At 43.7% G+C, this 12,612-nt stretch overlaps 1 protein-coding gene across 1 annotated transcript in view; it reads left to right on the top strand.

The window, feature by feature from the left end:
• The first annotated feature begins 2,541 nt into the window (after nucleotides 1–2,541).
• The window catches only part of LOC139229005 (phospholipid-transporting ATPase IC-like), a 140,485-nt gene continuing 130,414 nt past the window's right edge, over nucleotides 2,542–12,612 (top strand). The window contains exons 1-4 of the mRNA XM_070860668.1: nucleotides 2,542–2,583; nucleotides 2,716–2,781; nucleotides 7,747–7,838; nucleotides 9,345–9,458. Of these exons, the coding sequence (XP_070716769.1) occupies nucleotides 2,724–2,781; nucleotides 7,747–7,838; nucleotides 9,345–9,458 (264 nt within the window). The 5' untranslated portion in view covers nucleotides 2,542–2,583; nucleotides 2,716–2,723. The remainder of the gene's footprint in view (nucleotides 2,584–2,715; nucleotides 2,782–7,746; nucleotides 7,839–9,344; nucleotides 9,459–12,612) is intronic.

Here is a 12,612-nt window from a genome sequence, read left to right on the forward strand (position 1 = left end):
CCCCCCCCCAGCAAGTTACAGTTCCCCAAGGCACTCCCTGCTCTGGCCGTGAACACCTCACACACCGTGCTGATTGGTACCAGGCAGTGAGCTGCTTAACCAGCAGCCATTAAAGGGCGTGCTGGATGCTGCTCAAAAAGTGCCTCAGGAAATTTCCATTTATTTTTGAGGCGGAAGAGTACGCGGCGAATCAAAAGTTTTGGCAGAGAGCAAATGGGACAGAAATCTGGTGGATCTAGGTTCCTTCCCTGCCCTAATTTCTCCTTATGCGGCTCAGTGTCAAATTTTGTGTCTCATAATACTCCTGTGAAGCGCCTTGGGACGTTTCACTACGTTTCACTACGTTAAAGGCGCTATATAATTACAAGTTGTTGTTGTTGTACTCAGTCTATGTGTATAATCATGATTTTGCAAAAGCTGTGTTGTGCCAATTCAGTTCAGAAGTCAACGGAATGTCCAGAAGAACGTAAAGGATCTCTTTGGTTCCCACAGTTATTTTTCTCTCTGTGCAATTGAAACAATGTGGCCTCTGTGGGGTGCATTTTGAATGAATAAAGTCATGAAGCAATCTTTTTTTCTAAAAGACATGTTCGGCCCATCCAAATCCCTCCCATTATTTTATATTTATTCTGTCTCCCTTGCTTCTCTGTTCCTTGCTTGTATCCATCCCAGGTAAGGTGGTGGTAGAGTAATGGCTAGGGGGTTGGTCACTGTAGTTGCATGAATTTAAGGTTGTTACCAAAAGAGTGAAGGGAGAGGTTAGGAGAAAAGTTTTATTAAAAGGGTCTATTCGTCATCAGAATCATTAACAGTTTTTAAAGGGAAGTGGATAAATATTTGAAAAAGAAAAACTTAACAAGGGTATGGGGAATGGGACTTGTAATATATTTGCTTCATGGGTTCTTTGCTTAAGAATTCATAGCAACGCATTATTATTAAGAACTAGTTGGTTTATTAACAAAGGTTTAACAATCACACTACACATAACCAGTTCATCCACTAGGCTCATAACTGCATACCTCATCGTGGATGATCTAGACCCAACTGACTGGGGTTTTATTGAGTCTTGTGCACATCACGTGACTGGCTAAGCCACTCACAATGCAACAGCTCTACAAACCTGTGAGCATACTCACAGATGCATACATTACAGGACTCAGTTGATAAATCTTTCAGAGAGCGGGGGCAGACATGCTGTTAAATGTTATGATTCTACTCTAATCATAGCAAGTAAATCTACCTTTTTATTTGGTTATGGAAGCTGCCTAATCACTTACTGCAATTGTTCAGAATTCATGTATTCTTGCCCCTTCAAATATAATGGGCACAAAAGTGTCTCTTCAAGGTAATGACAGAAACATCACATCCAATGCCAAATAGTGAGAGTCTCAATCTTTGAAATCTGGGTGGAGTACCTTTTTAATTGAAAATGTTAATCCATTAATACTGCAGATTTTGTCACCTGGTCCTAAAATGGTACAAACTATGTGGAGAGTTAAAATGTAGAATTGGAGTTGGACCATGGAATTGCATTGGCAAGAATAGCTGCATTAGACATACTCCACCGAAAGTCACTTTGTAAAGCAGTATGGTCTGTCACTTTGTACAATTATGCAGAGAATAGGCAATAGCTGAAACTCATTCGAGGCATTTAAATGACTTCATAAATTGTGGGTGCAAAGTTTGCGTGTTTTACATCGTCTTCCAAAGCCAAGAATGCATGACGGCCTTGAACATGTTCCTTAAGAGGTCATTTTTAATAATGAGTACAATTTTGTTCTAAGCTTGTCAGAGAGTTTCTGCTGGAGTTTCCATCTGCCTTCCCACTGCCTTCCCCGCATCATGGGTCCCATTTTCTATGTGTCTCCGAGTCACAGGGAAAAGGTTTAGCATTAAGAAACTAGACCACCTGTATAAGCTGGGACTCAAGACTGGAGGAGGTTGCAGAGGTAGAGTCAGGCAAGGCCTGTATAGATTCAAAATGTTGTCACAAGCAACATTAAACAGCTTTTAATATATTCGGAGCTGTCACATAAATGCAGCTGAAGTCATTATTAAGCAACAAAAGACTGGCAAAAGTACACGAGACTGAGGAGAGAACATAGACCAAGGTCACGTCCTTTAATCAAGCTACATCTAATTTTTACTGTCTTCTTTAATCCCACTTGTGTGTTATTACTAATAAATTATAGTTTTATATATTAATAAAATACTTGAAGGGATTTAAACATAACTTGATGTTTGTGGCAATATAAAATGACAACCTTAACTCCTTCCATTTTTCTAATACATTAGGATAGAGACAAATCTAACTGCAAAGCAGTTGAACTTCCATAGAAACAGCTCCCCAAATGTGAATTCCTGCTGGGATCTCAACTTCCCATGAATGTGCCTCAAAGGTTGAGGATAACCATGGGACTAATCACAAGGAAGTGTACTGAAACATCAGAAATGGAGAATTAGACCTACAAACAATGTTTTTATTATCAAAACAATATTCCGGCATGTGTTAATTCTCATACGTTCTCTTTACAGTGTAGGTGGCTGAGACGAGCTGTAGATTAACCCTGCTGAAGGTTTCAGGTGGGAACATTTTCTTTGCGTAACTTGGTCCTGCATTATATAATGTTTAATAAGATAAGGTGCACTTTGTTTCTCCAGTTCAATTTAGAGTTTTGAGTTTATTAAGTAGCCATTTTTGTCTTTTGACAGCAGTTTCCATAATGAACACTTCTGAATCTTCAACTTCAAATAATTTTCAGCCTTATCAACTAACAAAGGGTAAGATAGTTGTATCTTTACATTATACACCCAGCATTACAGTTCTCTGTTAGAATTGATCATCCTGTGTACAGGCATCTAGCTCTGGAGTCCAGAGTATTGGGATGTGTAATACTGAGGGAGTGCTGCACTGTCTTTCAGATGAGATATTAAACCGAGGCCCCGTCTGCCTTCTCTGGTGGATGGAAAAGATCCCATGGCACTATCTTGAAGAAGAGCAGGGGAGTTATCCCCAGTGTCCCAGCCAATATTTATCACTCAGCCAACACCTAAAAATAGATTATCAGGTCATTATCGCATTGGTGTTCATGGGATCTTGCTGTGTGAAAATTGGCTGCCACTTTTGCTACATTACAACAGTGACTACACTTCAAAAAGAAAGTACTTCATTGGCTGCACAGCACTCTGGGACGTCCTGAGGTTGTGGAGGGCGCTATATAAAAGTCACGTGATGTAAGGCTTCAAAATGCTATTAGTAGCTGCTGGATTGTATTGTTCTACTGTTTGAAGCAGAACAGCAGCGCGAGAAGCCTCATTGATGCTGCATGCACCGTGGTACTAAAGGGGCCTAAGCTTGGCACAACTATCAGACTCTCTTTGGTAAAGTGATAACCTAATGTTGTGTAGCAAAGTGCCATGCCATGGAGGGCTGGGGTACAGGTTGCATGTAAATAATTCACAAACCTGGCAAGTTCCTGATTGTAGATCGGCCAAATGCTGAGCAGTGGCTAGCTGTTCTCCCACAAGAATGAAGGGAAAAGATGAATAACCTCTGTGGAGGCAGCTGTGCGCCTCCCAGCAACTCCTCACATAGCCGTCGTGGCCGAGGCTTGGAGTGCGTTACACGATGAGAGATGGGAAACCTAACAGAAAAATAACGGAGATATTTTAAAAGGGCTGGTAGCATAATGGAGGCAGCACATTTACACTGTTCTGATGAAGGGTCATCAACCTGAAACGTTAACTCTGTTTGTTGCTGGCCGGCTGTGTTTTCCAGCATTTTCGTTTTTATTTCAGATTCCAGCATCCGCAATATTTTGCTTTTGTACACCACTGTTTACTGCTGCTTGCAGATTTAATACAACATTTGTGCTCTTCTTAACAAGGGTGAACAGCAACACTTTTGAAAGTATGAGTAATAATAACGGGACATGGCAGGGTTAAGAAGCCACCAGTATGGTCATGCTTCCATATTGTTTTGTGAATTGGTTCAGGATATAAAAGTTCAGCGTGGATTCCTTGGTTTGTGTCATGGGTTACAATGCTGGTTGAATACATGTATAATCTGACCTAAGTTGTACACTGTGAGAACAATGACCACTAGGTGGTGAACTTGTGGGAGACACTCCTAACCTAGACCTTCAGATATAAAAGGGGAAGCTCCACCCACTTCCAGCACTTGAGTGCTAAGGAATAAAGGACAGGTCACAGACTGACCTCTCAAGCATGGGCCTCGTGTGCATTTATACTGTGTAGTAAGGACGTATCAATGGCGGCGAGAAACTGGGATTTAAACCACGCGAGCATGGCCACTAGCAGAACAGACGAGAGGTACTGTGTTAAGGAATGGTTGGGACAGAGATTCAACATTGTTAAAGCAGCATACCGTTCTCCAGGCAGACAAGGGCAATTGGGCATGCCCCAACATGTAATCGAACCCAGAGGGGGAGTTCGACAGAGACAATGGCAAGCTGAACAGTGATTCACGCCATTGCAAGGGACAATGCGGCCAGTAATGGGGCCATCAACACCTGTTAATGGCGCACTCAAGGACAATCACCGGGGCAGTCAGGGACGATCGACTGGCAAGGGTCCTTTTGTTTCCAACAGCAGCTCATGTTGGAGGTGTGGAGGCACACACTCAGCCGGAGTTTGCAGAAATGAGCAAAATACCTGCAGAAATGAACGCTGGGGGAAATCGCTGGAAGCTGAAATTCAGCGAGTTCATGTGGAGCACGTATACAGTTCATACACCAGGACGCCACCGATAATGATGAAAGTGCTCCTCAACGGCATCCCAGTATCAATGGAGCTAGACACGGGGACCAGCCAGTCCCTGATGGGTATCAAATAGTTCGAAAAGTTGTGGGCGTCCATGGCCAGGAGGCCAAAATTATCGATGATTGACGCACAGCTATGGACATACACAAAGGAGATCATTCTGGTGCTAGGCCGCGCCACGGTAGTCATGACCCACAAAGATTCGGAGAACAGGTTGTCACTCTGGGTTGTCCCGGGGGACGGTCCCGCACTACTGGGGAGGAGTTGGCTTGCTATCATGAACTGGAAATGGAGCGATGTCAATGCAATTTCCTCTGTGGAGCGAGTATCATGCTCACAGATCCTGGACAAATTTGACTCATTATTTCAACCCGGCATTGGCACTTTCATGGGGGCTAAGGTAGTGATTCACATAAACCCGGATGCCAGACCAGAGCGGTGCCGTACGTGATGCGGGAAAAGATAGAAGGCGAATTGGACCGCCTGTTGAGAGAAGGTCAGTCTGTGACCTGTCCTTTATTCCTTAGCACTGTAGAGCTGGAAGTGGCTGGAGCTTCCCCTTTTATATCTGAAGGTCCAGGTTAGGAATGTCTCCCACAAGTTCACCACCTATTGGTCATTGTTCTCACAGTGTACAACTTAGGTCAGATTATAAATGGGTTACAATGCTGGTTGAATACATGACAGTTTGAACCATGGCTTGTGGCATGTGATCACTTGGACTGTTCTCGTGAGCCTGTTTCCTGGTTCTTTTCACTGTACCTACCTATGGATGGGTTATTGTGCAGTCATAGATTCATACCATTCATCTCCTGTGTTTTTGTACCTGTCTGAAAGTGGTGTGAATTGCACCAGCATTCTAGAATAAGGCTCTTGTTTTGGTTGCTTGATTTTTGTTCTCAACACACAACTGGAGCAGATATTAAATACTGTGGCTGGCACTGCGTAATGCTAATTTACTGGACATTTGATCTCACGTGCTTTGTTTAGGGCACGATCACTAGTACAGGAAGCATGCAAGGCTCCTGTCATCTAATACTTTACAGGCAGCCTATATTTCACTGTGGCGTGTTGTGCTGTAACAGTGTGGGTACAGTATAAGTTTCAGAGTAGTCCCAGCTTCGAGCAGTGCAGAGTTATACTGCTGGCTCCACATCGCTGTCTACCCAAGAAAATGGAGGTAACTTTAAATTCTTAATGTAGCAAGAAATGAGTGGGTCAACCAGTTCTTTGCTGACATTAAAGAATGAATTTTAACTGAAGCAGTTCGAGACCTCTTTGCAGTGGCCACTTGACATGATTCGGTTGCAGTGGCTTCAATCCTAAGTTCTACTGCCTGGTGTGTCTTAATGCACAACTGTAAGCACTTTGTGCCAAATATTATAGCCAGTCAGTTCATTTCGCAATGCATCCTCAGAGACCAGCAGAGTGAAATATTTACATCAACCTTGAAATAGTAGCCCATCCATTTTATGCCACGTGCTGCGAGTTCATTGAGCAAGGCTCTCAATGATGCTGTATGTGAGGTATTGTAGATCCATATTAAAGGCAGAGTATGGGTTCCATTTTCATTCGTTACACCAACTGGTGTTGATCACAGTGAAAAAAGTGAAAGGAAATTAACGACTTTAGGAAAATTGCAACTTCTGTAATAACTGACACTGACAAAATAACTGTATTTTGTTACTTACCTTCAGTCACCTTGTCTTTCATTTAAGTAGTTAAGTTTATTTTGTTTTGTCCGGTGTGTGTTTTATTTGGTGTTACCCAGCATGGCAGAACAGTGGGAGCTGGTACTGGGGAGATCAGAGGAGGCTGGTATTGGAGAGAGTTGTGGGAGTAGATAGTGAGCAGGGGGAGGGCAGTGGGGGTCAGTAGTGAGCAGTGGGGGTGAATAGTGAGCAGGGGGGAGAGCAGTGGGGCTCAGTAGTGAGCAGTGGGGGTCAATAGTGAGCAGGGGGAGAGCAGTGGGGCTCAGTAGTGAGCAGTGGGGGTCAATAGTGAGCAGGGGGAGAGCAGTGGGGCTCAGTAGTGAGCAGGGGAGGTCAATAGTGAGCAGTGGGGCTCAGTAGTGAGCAGGGGAGGTCAGTAGTGAGCAGTGGGGGTCAGTAGTGAGCAGTGGGGGTCAGTAGTGAGCAGGGGAGGTCAATAGTGAGCAGGGGAGGTCAATAGTGAGCAGTGGGGGTCAGTAGTGAGCAGGGGAGGTCAATAGTGAGCAGAGGGGAGGGCAGTGGGGGTCAAAAGTGAGCAGTGGGGGTCAATAGTGAGCAGGGGGGAGCAGGGGGGAGCCTGTAATGAAAGACAGAAAGACTTGCATTTATAAAGCATCTTTCACGACCACCGGATGTCTCGAAGTGCTTTACAGCCAATGAAGTACTTTAAAAAGTGTAGTCACTGTTGTATTGTATGAAATGCGGCAGCCAATTTGCCCACAGCAAGCTCCCACAAACAGCAGTGCGATAATGACCAGTAATCTGTTTTCGTGATGTTGATTGAGGGATAAATATTGTCCAGGACACTGGGGATAACTCCCCTGTTCTTCTTCAAAATAGTGCCATGGGGTCTTTTACATTCCCCTGAGTGGGCCTCGGTTTAACGTCTCATCCGAAAGACGGCACCTCCGACAGTGCAGCACTCCCTCAGTACTGCACTGGAGTGTCAGCCTAGATTTTTTGTTGCCTCAATCCCTGGAGTGAGACTTTGAACTCACAACCTTCTGACTCAGAGGTGAGGGTGCGACCCACTGAGTCACAGAAGACAATTAGCAGAATAGGGTAGGCTTTACAAGCATTGCACTACACTGACCAATGGAAGATTTCTAGAAATGAAACTTTGTCCCACTTCAGTGCAGTAATGTGCACAAATCAAATGTAAAGAGGGAAGAATACAAGAAAAGCAGCAGGTAGTCGGAGAAATCAGTAGATAAAACACAAACTCAATGCATGTTGATTTTCTACCTTCCAGACCATACCTGGGAAGTCAAAGCTAACAACAGGAGTTACCACACTCAAATCAAGGAACCGTACTTGCTCTGCTTTAAGAAAAGGAAATATGCTGTAAGTCTCTTTGTTCCCTTTCATGGGGAATTGTCCATGCTGATTAACTCGTGTCTGATATTTTGTGAAAGAAGGTTTTTACTGCTGGGCCCAAATATTTAACCTCATATTATGGCCGGGAAATCCCTCAGAGCTTCTCCTGGATAAATGTGTAAATGGGATTTCCGCTTCACTTCCAGTGACCTTACGGGGGAAACTCTGAGGATATTCCTGGCCTGTATCCTTAATAATTGTATTTGTGATTGAGCAGATCGGTAGTTGCAGAAATGTCATGGTGAGTGGAGAACCAAAGGCTGGACAGTTGTAAGAGAGTCGGGAGAGAGTTTATTCCAGGGGCGGACACAGAAGGAGATAGGGTTGGTTGGGTGGGGGGGGGCGGTGGAAGGGGGATGTGGTTGGAGAGCAATACGAGGAAGTGGTCAGAGATGGCCTTATCTGCGATTGACATGATGGGAGTAGCGAGGCCTCAAGAGATGGCAAGGTCGAGGGGGTGGCCGTGAATATGGGTTGGGTTGTTTACATGGAGGGAGACCACAGGAAGTTTATCACTCCCTTATCCTGCTGGCTAATCACTCACTGAGACATTTAAATCATTACTCTGCTGTATTTGGTAAGAATAACCATGCAAGTAAAACCAGTAAGTTCCACAGCTGCAACAGTGGCTACTGGATAGGAACAGGAGGGATGCTCTGGATATTTATTTTTCTTCTTCCTGCTCTCCCTAACCTCAAGGATAATTGTAGCATGCTTACTACCTGGTAATGAAAGGCTAACTCAGAACAGAGCAGTGAACTTCTCGGATCCTCCTCGCTATGACCCTGTGCATGCCACACAGTGCATTAACCCAATGAAGTATCGGAGGAGTTGAAACTTAATTAAAATATAAATCCTGGTTTTACTTGTATAGTTACTCTTACCAAATACAATACACTAATGACTTAAATGTCTCAGTCAGTGGTTAGATGGCAGGATAAGGGAGTGATAAACTGTGGGAACCTTTTTGGTCGTCTTTGAATCAAGTTGCAATGTCAGTCAGAGAGCAACCTTGATTATGGTTGTAGAGAAGTTTCCAGCTCAAACCATTTCATGTCATCCCCAGGCTATAAAAGGGTGCCTGACTCAGCTGGGATAAACATAGACTATTCTTAAACAGGAGAGGGAGACAGAGAATTATCAGTTATCACTGACTCTGAATTACAAGCTATTTTCTTTATATTTTATTTACTAACAATAATTGACAGTGGGTGTTAGGCACCACATTCATGAATTCTGAAAGATGGAAAAGGAACAGAGGTTAAATACAGAAATGGCAGATTCCTAGAAAGCTATATAGTCACTTCTGGAAAGTCAGTTTGTTTGGCTAACAGTGACAGGTTACTGACCATCAACTCGAAATGGCGGCACAGCTCAGGGTTTCCTTCAATCAGTCATTGTGCGTATTATGAAAATGCATGGTTCTGTTACAATCATTTTGCAATTGTCATTTTAATATATGTTTCTTTTCAGGACAATGAAATTAAGACTTCGAAATACAATGTTATTACATTTCTACCTCGCAACCTGTTTGAACAGTTTCAGCGAATCGCTAATTTCTACTTCTTGCTTATTTGTATCCTCCAGGTAAGATCTGTTTGTCTGATCGTCGCTACGTGTTATATTTTGGCAACATTAAAAAAAAAATTGATTGGAACAACAAAGGGAAATGCATTCCTTGTGAGAAGTCCCGCAGCTGTACCGCATTTCTGTAACCCAATTTAATCCCAAGTTAAGAATGTACATCATTTAAACACTGACTAAATCCTTAGGTGGGGAAGAGCTCATTGCTGATGAGGGTCAGAACCAAAAGTCAATTCAAAAGCTCTGTTCACACGTGGAATAATAATGGATATTTGATATATCACCTGTGATGAAATAATGAATAATGCACACTACGCAAAATGATTGTCAAGGAAAATACATTAAGGTGTACAGATTGAGTGAGAGAATCTATGGACTAGAATTTCCTTGAATTGAATTATGTCGCTGTTTCACCTTTAAAAAAGAAACTTGCGCCTGCTGGTGGCTGACAGAGGGAATTACACCAAAGGTTTCCTGGGCCTGCTCCTTTGCATTCCCATTGGTACAATCATTGGAGTAAAATCCATGTAAAATGGGTATAAGCAACCGAACTGAATGGAAACTGTGCAGCCTTTAAAAATTGTTCAGTCTGCACACTTCAGCCCCATGATCAGATCAGCCATGATCTTATTAAATGGCGGAGCAGGCTCAAGGGGCCAGGTGGCCTACTCCTGCTCCTATTTCTTATGTTCTTATGTTCTTACGACCCTTCTGTACAGTACGAGGAACCAACCAGTTGCCACAATCCTGGCCCCGGGTGGCACTTAGAAGGAGCAATAGAGTGTGAAATAGAGTGATCGAAAGGCACATGTAGGCAGCAGGGGAAGCATGGTGTTAGGAAAGAATAGGGTGACTCTGTCCACTTTGTAATTATTTTATTAAAATAGACTGTGCACTGACATAACACTTTATTATTCATGGAGGTTAGAGTCATACAGGAAAGGATGCCCTCATCCGGTGCTGACTTATTCACTCAGGTGATACTCAATGTTCCCTTTAATTTCTTTTGGCTGCGTGGCCTCTTTAAGGGATTGCGTGACCCATTCAGAATACCGCGTATGCACGGTTTTTCCTATTTAAAAGCTGGTGAGCTGGCTGAGCGGGTGCTGCCGAGCGCTGAGGGACGCCTAGACGCGCAGCTTAAAGAGAACATTGGTGATAATTACTGGCATGTTCAGGTAGAGGCAAAAAGGGCTGAACTGTTGTATGCTGGGTGGTGGCTTGAGGAATGTCCCTTTAATTGTCAGTGGGAGAGCAGGGATGACTGTGGTGCCAATGGTAGACAGTATACCACAGGAGATGACAAGCATCATGCAGTGGATGCTACCTGAGTCTCTTTTGCTGCATTCTGTGGTATGGGAGAGTCCACAGGGAATGCCGCACCTGGTCCTGAGAAGCCCCGACTGTGTGCAGGGGGTGAGCGTCCATATATCTGTCGCTGGTATAACTCTGAGAAGCAGTCAGAAGCAAGTGCGTGGGGGCAGAATGGCATCAACAAAAAAAGTGTTTTCCAGTTGCAGGAATCTGCATTCAAAGTCAGGAACTCCTCATTTCTACCTGGATTAGTTGACCTTGGCACCTACTGCACCTCATAAAGCTCAGCTTACTTTACCCAAAGTCTTGAGCAATTGAAAACCCAGGAAACATGCAACCGCTACATCATTGGCTCTCACACTGACATAGGTAAGTAAGGCTGGTCGAGACTCAGTGGGCAGATTGCAGGAAGGCTCCGAAAACAGAAGGGAATTTGGGAGTAGCGTTTTAAAGGTGCACATTGGGCTGATATAAATTCGACCTTATCCTCGCTCAAAAAGATTCCTACGCTATTTCTTTACTGCCAATGCACTGAAAATGAGGAGGAAATTCACCCGATAATATCCAGAGAAGTGACACAGATCTGGTGCTGCTGCCTGCTCAGTTTTTCCACAGAGTTGTTTTTCTTTTCAAATCGCTGGTTGAAAGTTTCAAGTGACTGTTTGTTACAAAACAATGCAATGATTACTCATATTGAGTTCAGGAGGCAAGCCCTGCCCCAGGATTTGAGCAGATAATCTAAGATGGCACTTCTAAGCTGGTACTGAGAGAGTGCTGCATTGTTGGAGATGCCATTTCTCAGATGAGATGTTATGCTGGATTTCCGTCTGCCTGTTCCTGTGGTTAAAATGACCATTAACGATCACATGGCACTATTTGAAGAAGAGCTGGGAGTTCTCTTAATGTCCTAGTCAATGTTGCACCCTCAACCGATGCCCCACTCCCCTCCCTCCCACCCCTGCCCCACCGCCCTCAGAGCCTGTTTCTTTTTTTCTCCTTGTCTCTAATGGCAGTTGGTCATTATCCCACCATTCACACCCTATCTTGACTAATGTTTTTCTAACTCCTGGCATTACCATTTGAATTTGGACCATCATCGATTTTGTCCCTCTAATCTCTCCTGTCTTCCAACCTATCACAGACCATCCCTTTTGTTCTTTCTTCCCCTCCCCCTTTCAGTGCTTGTTAAGAATCTGTTCTTTTGGAACACTCCCCAGTTCTGACGAAGGGTCATCGACCCGAAACGTTAACTCAGCTTCCTCTCCACAGGTGCTGCCTGACCTGCTGAGATGTCCAGCATTTTCTGTTTTTATTTCAGATTCCAGCATCTGCAGTATTTTGCTTTTGAAAACAGATTATTTAGTCAGTCTTCTTACTGGTGTATGTGGCTAGCTATGCACGCATTGGTTGCTGCAGTTGCCTACACAAGAGTCGCTGCACTTCAAAGTAATTCACAAGATAATTAGGGATGTATGATACTATCAGATTCTTAATTCAGCCATCCTGAATGATATGGATGGTACGTGTGTATTATTAACTGACCACTAGATGGCCCACTGATGGGAGCAAGCATATTGTAGCAAGCACACTTCTCTTGTGTTAAGTTATTCTTTTGAAGGGAGGATTCTATAGGGTCTGGAAATAAAAGCAGCTGGTTAATACCACACCAATATGATTGCTTATTCGGACATAACACCAAAGTACCTTAAATACACCCCACTGCACCATCAAATTGGTTCTTGAAGGATTAGAGGATTTTTATTTCCACTGCTCTATCTAACAGTACACATTTTATATCACGCTTTGTGCGAAGGACATATCAGTCCTGAGGACGACTTGCACT

This window comes from Pristiophorus japonicus, chromosome 18 (assembly GCF_044704955.1).
Source record: "Pristiophorus japonicus isolate sPriJap1 chromosome 18, sPriJap1.hap1, whole genome shotgun sequence".
NCBI classification, from domain to species: Eukaryota; Metazoa; Chordata; class Chondrichthyes; family Pristiophoridae; genus Pristiophorus; species Pristiophorus japonicus.